Below are 19,547 nucleotides of genomic sequence, written 5' to 3' on the forward strand. Positions count from 1 at the left end.
GAGATGTTATTTATTCTAGATCAAGTCTACTGAAAATATTTTCTTTAAATTAATTTTAGTAAAGTAAATAGAACCTGTTTGGGGGAATTAATCTCTTATGAGTTCTTGGAATTCTGAAGCCATTGTGTGGAAGCCCTGAGAAAGATTACCAATAGCTGAGATGTGTAACCACGGTCTAGTGTGGGATTAAGAAGGCAGACCATCACAGATACGTCTTATATATTGAAAGGCTGTGAGAAAGGGGAGATTCTGGATGTGTGTGTGTCTGTGTGTGTATTTATTTCAGGAGACAGTATCAGTAACTGGGAGGGGGAAGTGCGAAGGGAAGGAGTAACAGTGGGAACGTAGGAAAGGAAGGTGGTGAGTGGGGGTGAGGAGGAAGCAGATTTCAGCGCCAGTTAAGAGATCTTTCTAACCAGTAACGAATTGTCCAACAAAGGAATAAACTGTTCCGTACGGTCATGAGCCTTCCCATCTCTGCAGTTATTTTCTTTCTAAAATACAGGTTGAAGAAGGGTCTAAAAATATACGGCTGGGTTCACTAATTGGTTTGCTAGTTGAAGAAGGAGAAGACTGGAAACATGTTGAAATTCCCAAAGATGTAGGTCCTCCTGCAGCCGCTTCAAAACCGTCAGCGCCTCCCCCCTCGCCAGAACCACCGATTTCTGCCCCTGTCAAAAAGGAACACACACCAGGGAAATTGCAGTGAGTATGTTTATTCGAATGATGTTGTATAAAAAAGAAATATGTTATGGCAACTCTTATAGTACTTTAATCATATAATATTTAAAACATCTTTGTACATTAAGTAGGAAGTTGCTGACCTTCCTTTTTTTTCTCTTAGGAAACCGAGACTTAGGAATGAGTGCTTTACCTTTATTTGTTCATTCAACAAACAAATAGGTATTGAATGAACACCTGCTGTGTTCCAGGTACTGGGCACGCCCTCTGCGTGTCCACACTGAGCTTGAATGAGGTTGTAGGATTCCAGGATGGAATTCGGTATATAAAACTTCCCATTGTGTTCCCATTCATGGATTCCAATTACTGTGCTACGAACACCACTTTTAAATGTATAATTAATAATAAAATTAGCATTTCAACACGTGTCCCTTTTCCAGCTATTTTGCATTTGAGTTTGAGAGAGATTTGAGCTTTGTTTTGTCTAGTTGTTCTTTAACAACACGGATACTTAGTAAACATTGTTTTACTTTAGCTTTCCATAGCTTTAATTGGTGGACTCTGAAAATTCTAACAAGTTTCACTTATTTAATATTTTCTATAGTACAAATAACTTTATACTACTTTATAGGAAAAAGTTATTTGTAGAGAAAATGTCCTAAAAACCACTTTTGCACTTAAGTAAAACCCTTTCATGTTTTAGTTTTTTTTGTTTTTTTTTTTTAGTTTACCATTGTCAGTTCTTGTCAGGCAAAAAAATGTGTTTTTGAAGTAGTGAATTTTAAATTCCTGTTATCACACAGTGTTTGTGACTCTATGGCCATAACTCCCTTTATTTTCTCCTTTTCACACGAAGATCAGAAGGCAGAGGCTCACGGCCGTCTTGTGCTCAGTGCTCCCCCCCGCCCCGCGCAGAGACAGGGGCCTGCTTTCTCTGTCAAGTCATAGTCAGAGACCCTGGGTCTGAGGCCCTAGGGCATGGTTTACAAACCAGCTGGCTGTGAACCTGCACAGTGCTGGCCCATGCAGTGACTTTCTTTCTTTAAAACACTTCAAATTAGCTGGCTACTAGTTAATCTTACATAAAAATCGGAAATTTCGGTGAAGATTGGGTAGCACTGAGTCCATATCAGGTAGAGCATTTCCCGGATGCAGCTCACGCACCTGCAGCACGGAACAAAATGAATGTGTTCCAGTTCACTTCTAGTTTGTAAACTTGTGGACTCAACTCCTTGTGCTGATTTTCTTTGTCCGACTGTGCAGTCCTTTGTGTTTGCTGCTGTGCTTTCAGGCCTCAGAGGAAGAGTAGGCACTTACTAGTCATGTTACCTTTCACTCTGCCTCAGTTTCCTCGTCTGTAGAATCAGCATAATTGTTTTTGCCTCTCACTGTCTGGAGTGTTTGTAAATTACAAAATGATTTCATCTAGATACTAAGGACTGGAGCAATACTAAGGACTTTGTTTGAAAGATACAATTCAAACAAAATGAAATTAACAACCTAATGAAAATAGGCAAAGGACCCAAGTGTACGTTTTCTCCAAAAAAGACGTACAGATGGCCGATAAACACATGAAAACTGTACAGTATCACTGTGTATTAGGGAACTGCAAATCAGAACTACAAGAAGATACTACTTCACACTCGTTAGAATATCTGTTTTTTTTTTTTTTTAATGCTAGAAAATGCCCAGTGTTGACAAGGATGTAGAGAAATTCAAACTCTTATGCACTGTTGGTGAGAATGTCAAATGGTAGGTTACTACCTGGGGAAAACAGTGTGGCTGCTCTAGTTCCCCAGAACATTAAAAATAGAGTTACCCTATGACACAGCTGTTTCCCTGCTGCATAAACACTCAAAGGAATTGAAAGCAGGGACTCGGAGATATTGGACACTCACATTCATAAAAGCATTATTTACTAGAGCCGGAAGGCGGAAACAGCCTATGTGTCCAAAATGCGCTATATCCATGCAATGGAATGGTATTCAGCCGTAAAATGGAGAAAATGCGGACACGCACACCACCTGAATGAACTTCGAAGACCTTACACTAAGTAAGCCACTCGTAAAAGGACAAAGACTGTATGGTTTCCATGGGCTGCCCAGAGGGCCGAAGCGATACAGGCAGAGTAGAATGATGATTGCCGGGCGTGTGGAGAGGGAGGAACAGGGAATTGCTCTTTCCCAGCACGGAGTTTCGGTCCAGGGAGATGAAAGGTTCTGGGGAAGGACGGTGGTGACGGTTGTCCAGCCATGAGGTCATACTTAGTGCCACTCAATTCTACACTGAAAATACTTAAAATGGTAAACTTTAAGTATATTTCATCACAAAAAATGAAGAAACATTGTAGCTCCTGATTTATCTGTCATGAGCCATGTGAAAAGTAGAAACTCTCTCCTTATGAATATTTACTCTTCTTAAAAGAATACTTTGAAATAGTAATTAAATTTCTGTGAAGATGTTTTGATTTATTAAAAAAAGATTAGTGCAGATTAATTTATTTGTGACTATTTTAGCTTTATTCTTCTATTTTCTTAATTATTAGGAAAAATTGTTGACATTTAGATATATTTGAATCAAATATGAGTGTTGATTCCTCTAACCTTCATGTTCTCTTCTCAGGTTCCGTTTAAGTCCAGCTGCCCGTAATATTCTGGCCAAACACGCGCTGGACGCCAGCCAGGGCACAGCCACTGGGCCTCGGGGGGTCTTCACGAAAGAGTACGTGGGTGCTGCTCGTAATAACCAATTTTGTTATTTATCAAGGTCGTTTTTTTCTAGAATTATTTAAAGAAGAGCTTGTTCAGTGTTAAGATTTAAAAGGAAGTACACTGTTTTTTGTATTTTTATTTTTGTCTGTATAGAAGTGTGTTTGATGCAAGGGTAGTGTTCGGAATAATTGCAGCATTACTCAGGAATAGTTCTAATTTGATAACTAAACCAGATCCTTAGAAATGGTTATAAATGCAGAGTAGTGGAACTTTGATTGTTTTATATTTGTATTAAATAAACATGAATTCACATTTAAATTTCTAAAACATGGAAGTAATTTTTATTTTTTAACGTATTTTATTGATTATGCTATTGCAGTTGTATCATTTTTTCCCCCTTTATTCCCCTCACACTGCACCCCCCCACTCCCACCAGCATCCTCTCAAGCCCTTAGTTCATGTCCATACATGTAGGTTCTTTGGCTTCTCCATTTCTTACACTATTTTTAACCTGCCCCTGTCTATTTTGTACCTACCATTTATGCCACTTATTCTTGTACCTTTTCTCCCTCTCTTCCCCTCCCACTTCCCCCAGTGACAACCCTCCATGTGATCTCCATTTCTGTGATTCTGTTCCTGTTCTAGTTGTTTGCTTAGTTTGTTTTTGTTTTGGGATGCTTTTTTTAGGTTCAGTTGTTGATAGTTTTGAGTTTGTTGTCATTTTACTGTTCATATTTCTGATCATATTCTTTTGCTTAGATAAGTCCCTTTAACATTTCATGTAATAACTGCTTGGCGATGATGAATTCCTTTAACTTTTATCTGGGAATCACTTTATCTGCCTTTCCATTCTAAATGATAGCTTTGCTGGCTAGAGTAATCTTGGATGGAGGTCCTTGCCCTTCTTGAGTCTGAATACTTCTTTCCAGCCTCTTCTTGCCTGCAAGGTTTCTTTTGAGAAATCAGCTGGTAGTCTTATGGGTCCAACTTCTTTGGGACTCTGAGCTTCCTGAACTTCCTGGAACTGTGTTTTGTTTGCCAGATTGGGGAAGTTCTTCATTTTTTTTTTCAAAAAAGTTTTTGATTTCTTGCTCTTCCTCTTCTCCTTTGTCACTCCTGTGATTTGGATGTTGGAACCTTTAAAGTTGCCCCAGAGTTTCCTAGGCTTCTTGCATTTTTTTTGAATTCTTGATTCTTCATTCTGTTCTGGTTGAATGTTTAGTTCTTCCTTCTGGTCCAAACCATTGATGTGAGTCCTGGTTTTCTTTCCTTCACTGTTGGCACCCTATATATTTTCTCCTTTATTTCACTTTGCATAGCATTCACTACTTCCTCAACCATTAGCTGTACTCAACCATTTCTGTGAGTATCCTGATTACCAATGTTTTGAACTCTGTATCTGATAGATTGGCTGTTTGTTGCTTAGTTCTCTTTTTGGAGTCCTGATCTGTTCTTTCATTTGGATTATATTTCTTTGTCTTGCAGTTCCTGTTACATTGTAAGGGGTAGAGTAACCCACAGTCTCTGTGTTGCGGCTCTGTATGTGGGGGAGGGGTCAGAAAGGAAACAGTGCTGCTTGCTTGGCTCTCGGCCAGCTTTCAGTCACTTCCCCCTCTACCCACAAGCAAACTGGGCCTTCTGGTGCTGGTTCCTGGGTAGGTGGGTTTGTGTACGTTCTAGGACCCCGTAGGTCTCTCCAGTGAACTCTCCTGTAAGGCAGAGTTTTTGCAGCTAGAAATTTTGAGGCTTTATTTTCCCTGGAATCCTGGGTTGTATGGTCTGTCTTGCTCCCCAGTTGCTGCTGACAGTTTATCTGCACCCAAATGTGGGGCCACCCGGCCCTCCAGCTGACACCTTGCTGTGCGTCCTTTCCGCCCCCGCTGCCCATCTCTACCCGCCCCCGCAAGTCTGAATGAATGTTTCTTCTTAACTCCTTGGTTGTTGGACTTCCATACGATTCAATTTTCTGGCAGTCCTGGATTATTTTTTGTTTTTAAATTTGGTGTTGTCCTTTTTGGTTGTGCAAGGAGGCAAAGACCATGTACCTATGTCTCCATCTTGGCCAGAAGTCCAAATATTCTTTTAAAAACAATTTTATTCTTATGCATTTGGATTTCATTCACTTGTATGATCAAAGTAATTTCCAAGTACAGTTGGGTCTTTTTTTGGATTTTCTTTTTCATTTTGTCTCTCATTTTTAGTCCCACGCGCTTCATTCTTCCGCATGAATTTTAAACAGTTTGTGTAGCCCCACTGGTGGCGTTTGGCAGAGGACATACAGTATTTGTATTGGGTTGTGTCACTTTTTAAATTAACTTAGAAGTGGCATCATTTTGATGTCAAGTCTTCATATTAAGAACACTGGCACATCTTTTCATGTGTTTAAATTTTGTGTCTCTTAAGAGTGTATTAAAACAGATGTGCCTGCTCTATTGAAACTTACTCTAATGGGAAGTTGGAGATTAGTCAGATAGGCGTACAAACGGGTGGAAGGTTGCTGGAGTTGCGGCACTTTTATATTGGCAGTAATAGTGAAGTTTGCACATTGATTTAATGTTTTAAAGCAATTTGCTTAATTCCATTGTATAATTCGTAAGAATTGATGACTTGACATATTTAGGAATATAATTATATCGTTTTATAAAAGATTCCTTTGTTTTACAGAGTAATACAAAGGCAGGTCTATTACTAGTTTAGTTACTTTTCATTCTAAATGATGTTGTGGGTTAGGTATATTATGTTAAGTTATGCTGGTAGCTTATTAAGCAAAATTAATAATGGGGTGATTTTCTCTCCATAAACAAGCTACTTTGAACTTAACAGTTATTTAATAAATATACTAATGAAAGTCATACGTACAATAAACATGATACTTTCTGAGTGCCTTGGGAAAATTATTTCACAAATATAAGGGTGTGTTTTGATTTATGAATTGTTTATTTTCCAGACAACACACCCCCGATAAAAAGACTAATTTCTTTTTTATAAAAATAACTGTTGAATATCTATACCCAATACTTTGATAACATTCTAATATTGTTTGGTTTTTGAAAATGTACAAATACTATAGCCATTGAACAAATAATATGAATCAGCAGACTAAGTAAGAGATAAGATTTACTTATCTAGCTCAGATGTTTATCTTGCATTATAGCCTTGACTTGTATATATTTTTGTATCTTCCCTCCACATGTCACCTCCATTTTCTAAAAGTTCTTTTATAGTTCTTGTGGTTAATCATGGCTCTCCAATTCCCTCTCACCTCTAGGGATGCTCTCAAGCTTGTCCAGTTGAAACAGACGGGCAAGATCCCTGAGTCCAGACCGACCCCAGCCCCTCCAATAACCCCCGCTGCACCTTTGCCCTCACAGGCCACCACTGGGCCATCTTATCCCCGGCCGATGATCCCACCAGTGTCAACTCCTGGACAGCCTAACGCAGCGGTAATGTCATCTGAGTAGATTTTTATTTTTCAGATTTAAGTGGGAGAGAAAATAAGTACTATTACTGTACGTTTTACAAGTAGTTTTAGCAGCCGCTAAAAGTGATCAAGACAGAACTCTCCAAATGCTCTGTATTGCAGATTTCCTAGGACAAATCAAATTCATTTGGACAGTGCTCACTTACAAAAGGAACATTAGAATTATAATTCGGCTTGTATTTACTACGAGTTCCACAACTTCAGTGCCATACATAGGCTCTATAATCATGACACTCTCGGGTCTTTTGCCTTGGGTGCGGCACCAGTAACCGGTAGCCGGCACCAGCTCCCTTTGTAGATGTGTTTTATTTTTCGATGAAGGAAATTGATGGTCTTACCATGAAGAACCACAGAGACCGGAGCTAATCGTGTTTTTCTTCCGAAGTACATACAGTGTAACGGTCCTTTTTTCTTTTCAAACTGCTCCAGTTTCCTTGTCCGTCTTCCTTGCCTAGGTTTCATGTCACTTCCTTCCCATCAGAAGAAGTGCAGGATAACCTGGTTTATTTAAAGTTGAATGGGCACTTAAAAAATAAATAAATAAACAGAGACAAGCCTACGCTGCTGTTTCTAATGGAGAGATGTATTTTAACATAATATTTTTAAAAGAATTGAAAACAGTACAAGTTTCATGGGAAACAGATTTTTTTAATATACATTAATGATTTATGACTACATACGCAAAAAATGTATGTGTAATAAAATCTTACTTCTTTAAATAGTAAGTTACTCAGCCCTAGCTGGTGTGGCTCACTGGATTGAGCACTGGCCTGCAGAACCAAGGGCTGGCTGTTTCAGTTCCCAATCAGGGCACATGCCTGGGTGGTGGGCCTCCAGTAGGGGGCGCGTGAGAGGCAACCACACATTGATGTTTCTCTCCCTCTCTTTCTCCCTTCCTCCCTCCCTCTCCGTCTAAAAGTAAATAAATAAAATCTTTTTTAAAAATTAGGAAGATAAACCTTACTTTCAAATTCTTACTGTATGTAGATATGCTTTGATCAAGTACTTTGTTAACCTAAAACATTTGATTCCAGAAGAGTGCATTTGTTAAAAAAGGAATCAGCTGTATTTTCTGCATCTTTGTATTGTCCTGAGGTGATTGTAAGCCAGTCCCAGAATGGTGCGAAGAACAGAAAAAGAATTAGATGTAATTTAAGGTCCATCATAGTTTTGTTAGAAGTTCAAAGAAGAGAATGGAGATACTACAGTAAAATCACAGGGAGATTTAGTTATCTCATTCATACTTTATATTTTGAATTTTTAGGAAATAAGATACTTGTGTGATTATTTTTAAAGAAAATGACAAACCAAAATAGAAATAATGTGGTAGATTATCAAATATATTAGATTATCTTTTTCTACTGTAAGCTATTTTTATAAATAAGAATCGTTTTTAGTTAGTTTGTTGATATATTGGCTGCTTTGAGTGTTACTAAGAAATGATGTCACAAGCTGGTTTCAGGTGGCATCTCTGCAGTGTGTGTGGGCATGCACCCACATCCATGGGGAATTGTGCATGATTTGTGAGGTTTTTTTAAGTAATCTTAAGTAATCTTCTTATGTCATTTGGTATGACATAAGAAGCCCCATTTACAACTGAAACTTGAATTTTTCCACTTTTTTCTACAGTCATAAGCTATGAAGTTTTTTCTACAGTTTTATACCATAACAGTAAAACTCAGATTTCTTACATTGTTTCTTATACTAAGAATTTTTAATAGTACTTTTTCTATATTAATCTTTAATTATTAATTATTATCATAAGTAACTGAGACCTGATTTCTCTTACAAAGGTTTTTTTTTTACCCCTTCCATTTATGGTTTAATGGACAGATTGTTATTTCTTTACAGGGCACCTTCACTGAAATCCCGGCAAGCAATATTCGAAGAGTTATTGCCAAGAGGTTAACTGAATCTAAAAGTACTATACCTCATGCGTATGCTACTGCCGATTGTGACGTTGGAGCCATTTTAAAAGTTAGACAAGATCTGGTCAAAGGTCAGTAAAGTTGAATTTACTTAATGCAATACACATGCTATCATGAAATCCTTTATTTATAAAATGCACATTGTGTAGCTTTTAATTTCAGTTTTATCATCTGGGCATGTTTTAGGGCTGGAGGAAAGAATTGGTTTTCTTTTCCTATAAGAAATAAATTGGTTTAATAGTATTATAAATACTACTTTTCATCCTTTCTGTATGAATAAATCATACTTTTTGGTATTCTACATATCCGAACAAAGCAGTCCTTAACATTTTAGAAAGTATAAAATCCAAAACTGGTTTAAGAATGTTTTAGATTATAAATATGTCTTAGATACCACTCTTCTTGATACAAGTTTTAATTTTTTAACTTCTTCAGAATGCATTTTAGGTTATTAAGCTTGAAGTGTTTTTAAGGTTGCTGACAAACATAAGAATTTTTAGCATAAAGTGATACATCATTACTTTCCAATATATACGGCTTTTATTTTATTTTCTTGCGTTACTGTGCTGTACAGGGTGTCCGTTACAGCGATGAATGTGAGTGGTCATAGCAGACAGGCTTGCCTTATTCTTGATCTTGGAAGAAAGCATTTAGTGTTTAATGTTAGCTGTAGGATTTTGTAATTTCCTTTCTCAGGCTGAAGAAATTCACACTTGGATGGGTGTTGGATTTTGTCAAATGCTTTCTGTGTATCTTTTGAGATAATCTTTCCTTTTTCTGTTAATATGGTAAATTTTATTGGTTGATTCCTAAATAGTGAATTTGTTTATATGAGTGATTGCTTGTAATGAGTGAATAAAACTCATTTGATCATTAATTTTCTCATAATTGCCTGATTCCATTTTCTAAAACTTTCTGAGAACCTTTACACTTGTGTAGATGAGAAATTCCAATCGTAGTTTTCTTCTGTTGACATACTTTTGGGTGGGGGGGGGGTTGGGGGGTTGTTATCAGGTCTAACAGAATGAGTTGGGAAATTTTTTCCCCTCCATTATTTTCTGGAAGAGTTTAGGTAGAATTGGTTTTATCTCTAATTGTTTGGTAGAATTTCGCAGTGAGACTACTTAGGCCTCTGATTTTCTTAATGAGAGGATTTTTAACTCGAATTTACTTTTTAAAATAGATGTGAGTTATCTATTTCTTCCTCTTTTTTTAAATTAAATTTCTCCCTGAATCATCTTTGGTAGTTTGTCATCCAAAAAATCTGTTATGTCATCTAAGTTACTGATTTATTGGTATAAAGTCATTTGGTACCTTATTATACTCAGAACGTCTGTGTAATCTGCAGCGATGTCTCCATTTTCGTCATGACTAGTTTGTGCCTTCTGCTTTCTGGAGCACTCTGGCTAGAGGGTCATCATTTTAGTGATCTCTTCAAAGAGCCAGCATTTGATTTCATCTTACTGTTTTTCTGTAATTTTGTTTTAATGATCTCTGCTCTGATTTTTATTTTCTTGTATTTGCTTTAGTATAATTTGTTTCCCTTTTTATAGTTTCATAAGGTGACAATTGAGATCAATATAAGAAACTTTATTCCTAACAAAAGCATATAATGCTTTTTTAGGTTCTCTGTGAGCAATGCTTAACTGTATCACACAAGTTCTGGTGTTTTTATTTTCTCTTTTCACTGAATTCAAGATATTTTCTAATTTCACTTGTGATTTCTTATTTGATCCATGAATTATTTAGACATGTCTGTTTGATTTCCAAATATTTGGGGACTTTCTGTTATTTTTTTTTTATGAATTCTCTAGTTTAACTCCATTGTGTTTGGAGAATACACTTTATGTGATTTACATCTTAAATGTGTTGAGATTTATTTTACAGTCATAATAGGGTCAAGTTCATTGAATATTTCATGAGTATTTGGGAAGAATGTGTGTTCTACTTTTGTTTTGAGAAGTGTTCTGTAAATGGCAGTTGAAGAGTTTACAATATGTGGGCAAAAGTAAGTTTACAATTGTGAGTATACAAAGCTCGAAATTTATTTTTGTATTATTATAATCATAACCTGTATGCCTTTTTCCATATGAACAGCGGTGAGCCTACTTTTGCCCACCCTTGTATAATCTTTTAACCTGTCACAGGCTGCCTTCACATTTTAACTACAGCACTTCACATATAATGTAAGAAACTTGTAGTTTCACTATGTTTCCTTTCTCTTGTCCTGTATACTATGATTTTTGTGTTTTACTTTTACAAATGATGTAAGCCCCAGAATATGTGCATGATGTGTTTTACTTTAACAAACCAATCTAATTTCATTTTCTGACACTGTCCTCTGCTGTGTTAAGCCTGCGAAGCTTAAAAAAGCAGTCATTTATCTTTGAGATTGCGTGGTTCCCCCTGCATTTCCATTTGAATGTCTGTATAGTCTGCATCTCCCTGCTGACGTTCCCTACCTGCTCGTGCTCCTCGCACTCTGGCCTGCACTTTCTGTGCCCTGCAAGTAGTTAATCAAGACTTTGCTCGCCTTTCCTCAGAGGGGATATCACGCTTTGCCCTTCAGTTCACCCGTCTGCTCCGTCACCTCAGCTCCCTAGTGAGCTCAACAAAGTTATGGTTTTGTAGTTCATCCCAAGTGTGCTCCTACCCTGTTAGGCTGGGGCAACTTTCTCTTGCTGCATCCACTGTCCCAAGTGAAAGCAGGAGTGATAATATCACTTTAGGTACAGATTTTCAACATTGCATATGAAGATAACCTAATAGCTCTTAAAAGTTCAAGGAACCAAATGGGAAGTTACTTCAGAGAAAGTGATTAATATTCAGAAAGTTAACGCTGGAAGGTCCCCTTGTAGGTCTGAAATCATACTTGTTTAGTTATGATGTGGAGGTTACTATGAGAATAATTTTCTTGGCTCCTTTAATGCAACAGGAAGCAGTAGTCTGTCAGGAGCACTGTAGATCAGTGTGTAGGATCTTTCCATGAGACTTTGTATGTCCTTGCAGTGAGGAGTTCTGTGGTCAGTCTCCAAAGAGTCCATGTTGTCTGTTTGTCCTGTGTATCTTCACTCCTCTTTCCTTAGATAGGGTTATAGCATATAACATTCTGTAAACATGTTGCACACTTTGTTTTGTAACTGTGCAAATGAGAATGTCCACTATTCCCCCACAAACTGTTTTCTACTCTCTTCTTTTCAACAAATGCCTCTGACAGGCTCCTCTCTGTATGTTTGAAAATTGCTGTAGTAACGAGTTACAATAAAGGAACTTGAAAAACGTAGCCTTTGCACATGATCAATTTGAGATGCGTATTAGACATGTAGGTGGAAATATCATGGGAAAAATCAGATGTATAAGTCTGAGGCTCCAAATAGGTCAGGATTCGAGGTAGAATTTGGAGGAATCACCATGTGAGTGGTATCAAAAGCACGGAACTGAAAGTGCTCACCTGGAGACATGCCAGCCTTCAGAGGAAGAACCCGACAGTGAGTGAGCCACAGGGAGTGGAAAGAAAACGGATTAGAGTGACGAAGAACCAGTGAGAGAAAGTAGATGGAAAAGGTGTCCAGCCAAAGAACACGACATGTTGCAGAGTGTTTGGGGTGGAGAAGTTTAGGTGGGGACTGTGGGCTTCGGTGGTGGGTTTAGAAATCATGGGCGGGTAGCTGGTGTAGAAAGTCTTCTCTGGATACCTGTGGATAGTAGACGAAGCAAGAAGGAAGCTGAGTGAGCCATGAAAGATAAATATAGTGAATTTGTAGAAGACTATGTCTGTGTGTCTGAATTTGTACAGACCAAGTCTTTTGTATGATTTGTCATTAGAAGTCTGAGCACTGGAAATCCGTTTATATTTCTGTTCCTAAAAGGTTTCTAAAGAAACAGAATGTGTGTATGTTCTTGGAAATCTGGACCGAAAGAGCTGTGAATTAAACAAGCAGATGACAGTTGCCATGGCAGTTTGACAGTATTTATGGTAACTCATCTAATCTGTCTCTGAAGTCTTCCGAGCGCCTTTGGGGTGCGCTGTGGTTCACACAGAGTTCCAGGGTACCGTAATCAAGGATTTGGGGTTCCTGCTGTGTGCCATTGACTGCATCTTGATCTTACAGCTTCTTCTGGAAGCTTTTGCAATAAAGAATCAAGTACAGTTTACAATTGCCACCACTTTCATATCCACTGGGAAAAGCCAAAGTATAAATCAAATGCTTTAGTTATATGATCTCTGTGGGAAGGGAGAGGTCCTCAGCTTTATCTTAAAATCATTATGTGCACTGCACTGAAATTAATTCAAATGGATTCACCAGAAAACCTCATATTTAGTTATTACACTAGGACCTACACCCACATTGCCTCATCTTTGGCATTTGCTCTATATTCTTTTGTTAAGTTAACAAGCAGATCTTATTTAATGCAGTGGTCTAAAATTGTTGTCGTATACCCAATTAGTAAAAAGACATTTTTTAATTTGTCCCAGATACATTTTTTAAGTGACTATGTGTACCACAGCTCTAATAGAATCAGTATATTATAAAGCATACGCAGAATAAGGACATTTGAAAAGGATAAGAAAACAGTGAATTATCTTGTAAACATCCTGTTTATACATCACAGAGAAATCATTTGTCTCTTCAGAAGCATAGGAATTGGTTCTTTGCTTTCTGTGTGAGGATATAATATATCCGTCAAGTTCTTATGTGTGATATCTGAGATATTTAAAGAATTATAATCAAGCCCCCAAAGTAAATTTTTTTCATTATATTTGAATATGCTGTTAGAGTTACCCCAATTGTTTCCTCCTTGTCCCTCTCCACCCAGCACCACCCACTCCCTCAGGCAATTCCCCCACCATTGTTCATGTCCAGGGGTCATACATATAAGTTCTTTGCTCCATTTACTGTACCGTACTTTACATACCAATGGCTATTCTGTAACTACCTATTAATACTTCTTAATCTCATCACCTCTTCACCCATTCTCCCCCCTCCCTCCCATCTGGCAACGATCAAAACACTGTCTGTATCCATGATTCCGTCTCCGTTCTTCATGATTGCTTAGTTTGTTTTTGGATTCAGATGTTGATAGATATGTATTTTCACCATTTTATTGTTTGTAGTTTCGATCTTTTTTTCTTAAATAAGTCCCTTTAACATTTCATATGATGGTTTGGTGATGATGTACTCCTTAGTTTTTTCTTGTCTGGGAAACTCTATCTGCCCTCCCATTCTAAATGACAGCTTTGCTGGGTAGAGCAATCTTTGCTATGGGCCCCTGCTTCATGATTTTAAATATTTCTTGTCAATCCCTTCTAGCCTACAAAGTATCTTTTGAGAAATCAGTTGACAGTCTTATGGGGAACTCCCTTGTAGGTAACTAACTTCTTTTTTCTTGCTGCTTTTAAGGTTCTCTTTTTATGTTTAACCTTTGGCATTTTAATTTGATGTCTGGGAGTGGGCCTCTGTGCATCCATCTCATTTGGGACTCTCTGTGCTTTCTGGACTTGCATGTCTGTTTCCTTCACCAAATTAGGGAAGTTTTCTTTCACTATTTTTTCAAATACATTTCCAATTTCTTTCTCTTTTCCTTCTGGCACCCCTGAGATATGAGTGTTGGACCTTTTAAAGTTGTTCCAGATGCTGCTTATATTATCCTCATTTTTTATTCTTTTTTTCTTTTTCTTGTTCTGATGGATTGCTTTTTGCTTTTTTTAAATAAATATATATATTTTTTTAAGATTTTATTTATTTATTTTTAGAGAGAGGAAGGGAAGGAGAAAAACATCAATGTGTGGTTGCCTCTTACACACCCCGCACTGAGGACTGGGCCTGCAACACAGGCATGTGCCCTGACTGGGATTCGAACTGGTGACCCTTTGGTTCGTAGGCCGGCACTCAGTCTGCTGAGCCACACCAGCCAGGGCTGTTTTTTGCTTTCTTACATTCCATATCATTGATTTGATTCTTGGCTTCATCCACCCTACTGTTGTTTCCCTATATATTGTTCTTTATTTCATTAGTGTATCCTTCATTTCTAACTGGACCTTTTTTATGCTGTTGAGGTCCTCACTCTGTTCCTTGAGCATCCTTAAGGAACCAGTGTTTTGAACTCTGTCCGACAGAGTGCTTATCTCCATTTCATTTAGCTCTTTCTCTGGAGTTTTGATCTGTTCTTTCATTTGGGCCATGTTTCTAAAATAAAGAAATGATGGCTCTTCTTTATTTGAGTTGTAATTTTGATGTGGTTGTGCAGAGAGGCAAGCCATGTCTGCCTCTGCCATTATCTTGACCAGAAGTTGAAAAGTAAACTTTTATATACATAGTTAATACTGTTTATCAAGGGCCTCCTATAGCGCAAGTTTTTCTAATCAGCAGAACCTTATTGAATAAGCAAACCAATAAAAACCTGTAATGTTTTTTATCAGTGTTTGTCAGTATAGTCCATAATTTACAAGTTTGAAATCCTAATGGTCGACGGTAAAGTCTATTATGAGCAATAATTTTAATATGCCCGTTTTTCTTCCAGATGACATTAAAGTCTCAGTAAATGATTTTATCATCAAGGCAGCAGCTGTTACCCTGAAAGTAAGTAGCAAACCCCAGTAATTTCGGCTCCTCAAGTAGTCTCACATCTTTCATTTTTTTTAACTCCTCATCTGAGGACATGTTTATTGATATCAGAGAGAAAGAGAGAGGAGGGGAGGAGAGAGAGAGGAAAACATCGATGTGAGAGAGAAACATCAGTTGGCTGCCTTTCGTATGCACCCTGGCCAGGAATCAAACCCACACAGCCCTTTGGTGTATGGGACAGTACTCCAGCCAACTGAGCCAGCCAGCCATGACACATCTTTAAATTTTTATATAATAAATGGAACTCGTTTTTAAGGCACAAACATTTTGTAATTTTATTGCTAGAATCATTCTATCATTTAATCTCCCTTAGTTTTACAGATGAAGAAACTGAGAGTCAGAAGGGCTTACCACTAATGAGTCATAGCAGAATAAAGACCACTTATTCAACAGATACTAATTGATCCCCTAGCTTGTGCTAAAAATGTGCCAGGCATTAGAAATGTTGTAGTGAACAAAAGCCTACATATTTCCATGCTCTCATTTTTGTGCACCATTTTCTGTCATGCCTTTGTGTAAATGAGGCTGCTTTTCTGTATAACTGCTTAGTAATTGCTATATTTTAAAGTACATTTATAAAGAATTTATTGAACAGTTAAATAAGAGAGAATTTAAAGGCATGTGTCTTCACCTGCTCATATCTAAATGCTCATTTTGTCTATGACCAAACATTTTGAATTACAGTAATGATTTTCTAATTATGAGTTATTCTTGCCTCCCTTAAGTAGACATTAGCTGTTTGTCAGTATTTCATCTCATAATTTTGTGTCAGGAGCCATAGTTAATTTTAATTTAAATTTTCTGCTAGGTCTTTTAGGATTTTCCTTTTTGTTTTTTAATCAGTGGCTTTGTTAAAATGAATTTGGTTACTTTTTTCATCCCTTTCTTTGGGATTGTTTCAATATTGTAAAGATTTTTAGTTCTCGAGGTTTTGTAGGATGCACCAGTAAAACTATCTTAGTTCTATATTGAGGAGGGAGCATTGGCACCTTTCTCATTTTTTACCCAAATTATTGAGCTGTTTAATTTTCAGCTTTTTAAAAATCAGTCTGGAAACTGATATATTCCAAGAAAATCATTTATTTCATCTAGATTCCCAAACTTATTAGCCTAGAGTCATTTAAATTTGCCTCTTATAATTAAGTCAGTGTCCTCAGTGCCTGGGGGTTTTCTGAACTCTGTCTTGCTTTTATTTCATGTTTATGTTCTCACTCTTTTTATATTTCATTATATATTCCCTCATTTACTTAGGTTTATTTTGGTTAGAGTTTTGGGTCTTTTTTTTTTTTTTTTAAGAAAACTTGAATGTTTAATTAATTACAGTTATATTTTACTAATAAGATTATTTAGATTATAAATTTTCCTTTGAGTAAAACTTAGGTTATGTCCCATAGATTTTTGTTACATAGCTTTCTAATTAAATTTATTTTTCAGATACTCTTCATTTGTTAGGGTTTTTTTCTCTTTCACTTTACCATTATCTCTAAACAATTTAAAATCTTCTAAGAGATTGGGCCGTCATTGTTTATTATTTTGACATAATGGGATTGTTGAATGAATGAGCAGAACCCTGAAAGATGGGGAAGTGAAATGAGCAATTGAAAACAGATGAAATGGAAATGAGCAGAGCCTGGCAGTGAGAGGCCTGAGTGGAGCGGGGATTCACTGTCGGGGCTGGTCAGAGCTCGGATTAGGTAAGGAGGTGAAATCCTGTTGACGGATGGCTCTGTTACAGTACATGTGGAGAGGCATGGATCTTACTCAGCAGGAAGCAAACAGACTTGAGAAGAGAAATTTGGTTTCGATACCTATTTTTTGAGCATCATTTTCTGCTATGATATTTGACAGTATTATTATTGCACGTTATTTCCAGGCATTTAATCATTTCATCTGGTTTTTATCTTCCATGTAGTTTGTATGTATATTAAATATCTACACATACATGTATAGGGTATATAGGATGTTGATAAAGCTGGAAAATCTTCCTTAAATACAGAAGTCATTTATTAATGGCCTGCTGATATTCCCCAGGGCCACGCTAGGAAGTCAGGCTCCCTTCACGCCCCTGGAGTAATGTGGATGAACGGCGCTGCCCTCTTCCCTCGCCTCTTTCTTCTCAAGGTCATGTTGGTCAAACACTGAGGCAGGAAGTAGAGCAAATGTCAGTTATCATGTTTTGCCGTATGTAAGGTGCTCCTGTGTATAATGCACACCGATGTTTTGTCCCAAACTTTCAGGAAAAACATCTTTTGTTTTAACTTTTTAATTCAATTATTTATTTATTTATATTTAGATACTTGATTTTTATAGTACAAAGGAATTTTAGCATTTATTTTTGAACATATTATGGTACAAGAAATTTTATGTAACAAATGCACAAAAACAGATACAAAGTATTTAAGGTACTACTTACGTATAGTGATCATCCTTATTTTTCCCTCAAAAATTTAGGCAAAAAAGTGCATATCCACAGCAAAATACGGTACTTTTTAGCAATCGGGTTTAACAGTGGAATCCTTTTTTTTACCATGATACAAAGAGACCAAAATATGGACATCATCAGAATTTCTTACATCATCAGAATTTCTTCAGACTTGCTTCAAAAAGATAGTATGCTGAATTATTTGTCCCCAATGTAAAAGATACTAACACAGAGATCCAGTCCATTTTTTACACAGAATTTTCATTTCCCTCTGTCTAGCTATATTCACTTTCAGATATGCATAATAGGATTAGTTATTTTTCTGTAATCACTTCGGTCTAAAGCTGCTTCTTTAGTAGCATTTTTTTTCTATTTCTGTTTTCTAGCAAATGCCAAGTGTTAATGTCAGCTGGGATGGAGAGGGCCCAAAGCAACTGCCTTTCATTGACATTTCAGTGGCTGTGGCAACAGATAAAGGTTTAATTACACCAATCATAAAAGATGCTGCTGCTAAGGGCATACAGGAAATTGCCGACTCTGTGAAGGTATGTCTTAAGAAATTCTGTAAAACTGTTGGAATTTGTTTTCTGAGTAAGTCTTGACACGACCTGGTCACTTATGATTGATACAGTATGCATATATGTGTATATAATTGTATATTTATATATACAGTTACATGTGTGTGTATGTACGTGTGTGTGTATGCACTTCAAATGATTGTCATTTGTGGATGTGGAGTTTTAAATTTTTATTCAGGCATGACCCAGCTTACAAATACTTCAAAACTTCAGAAATAACATACAGATAAATTATGTTCACGTTGTAAGTGAATGCTTTACTTACCGAAGTCTAGAATTCAATTTAAAGGATGGTAGTTTAGACAGTTAAAGCTGAAACTATATTTCTTTAAAAGGGTAGTAGATAGACCTCACTATTAACATCATTTTATTGTTAAAAGTTTATTCGTTTCCTTTCTGGAATTCAGACCAGTAAACGTACTTTGTATTCCAAAAACAAAAATATTTTCTTTTTCCTAGGTTTCTTTAAAAGCAGTTTCGTAGCTTTAATATAGAAAAGTCTGGTTTGGCCAGAAATACCACATGGAATAAGCAGAATACAGGCAATAGGGCAGCTTTGGCAGCCTAAGTGTGTTTTTTGGTCAGAAATATCATAGTGTTAGTGTTGAAACTTTCAGATGCATTTAGATAAGCGATTCTTTTTTCACTTACCGAGGACCAGCTGTATGCGTAGTGGTAGAACAAGATACAAGGGGGTTTAAAGAGGAGAAGGGAAGATTTCTTTGGGAGCTGGCGGTATGCAACTGTGTGGACCTACCCACCCAAAAATAAATGAACAAGTGCAAGCCTATCTAGTTTAAAAAGCATACTTGTGGAATATTAGAGATAGATATGATTAAAATATAAGATAGATATAAATAAATCACTAAGGTGACCTTAGTAGAATTGTCATTTTAAAACCTTTCCTCACTCGTTCTTGAAAAGATTTGCAAAGTGTGTATTTAGAGGTGACAATTCAAGTGTATTTTGTACTTGAGAGGTGGTATTAATTTGGCCGATTGAAAAGTCAGAGTGATAGAGGCTGGTTTACTAGGCTAGTACATGCTTTGCATTCATCAAGGGTTTTCAGCAGCAGTGAGATTATATGCATTTTAGTGTTTTTGTGAAAGTCAAATGGAAT

At 36.9% G+C, this 19,547-nt stretch overlaps 1 protein-coding gene across 1 annotated transcript in view; it reads left to right on the forward strand.

Annotated features, from left to right (window-relative positions):
* Nucleotides 1-19,547, forward strand: part of PDHX (pyruvate dehydrogenase complex component X) — a 55,025-nt gene that overhangs the window by 26,791 nt on the left and 8,687 nt on the right. Inside the window, exons 4-9 of the mRNA XM_037128264.2 lie at nt 506-705; nt 3,304-3,402; nt 6,661-6,835; nt 8,725-8,872; nt 15,324-15,382; nt 18,236-18,394. Of these exons, the coding sequence (XP_036984159.2) occupies nt 506-705; nt 3,304-3,402; nt 6,661-6,835; nt 8,725-8,872; nt 15,324-15,382; nt 18,236-18,394 (840 nt within the window). The remainder of the gene's footprint in view (nt 1-505; nt 706-3,303; nt 3,403-6,660; nt 6,836-8,724; nt 8,873-15,323; nt 15,383-18,235; nt 18,395-19,547) is intronic.

The sequence above is a fragment of the Artibeus jamaicensis genome, unplaced genomic scaffold, assembly GCF_021234435.1.
Source record: "Artibeus jamaicensis isolate MK-2021 breed Jamaican fruit bat unplaced genomic scaffold, CSHL_Jam_final contig_797, whole genome shotgun sequence".
NCBI classification, from domain to species: Eukaryota; Metazoa; Chordata; class Mammalia; order Chiroptera; family Phyllostomidae; genus Artibeus; species Artibeus jamaicensis.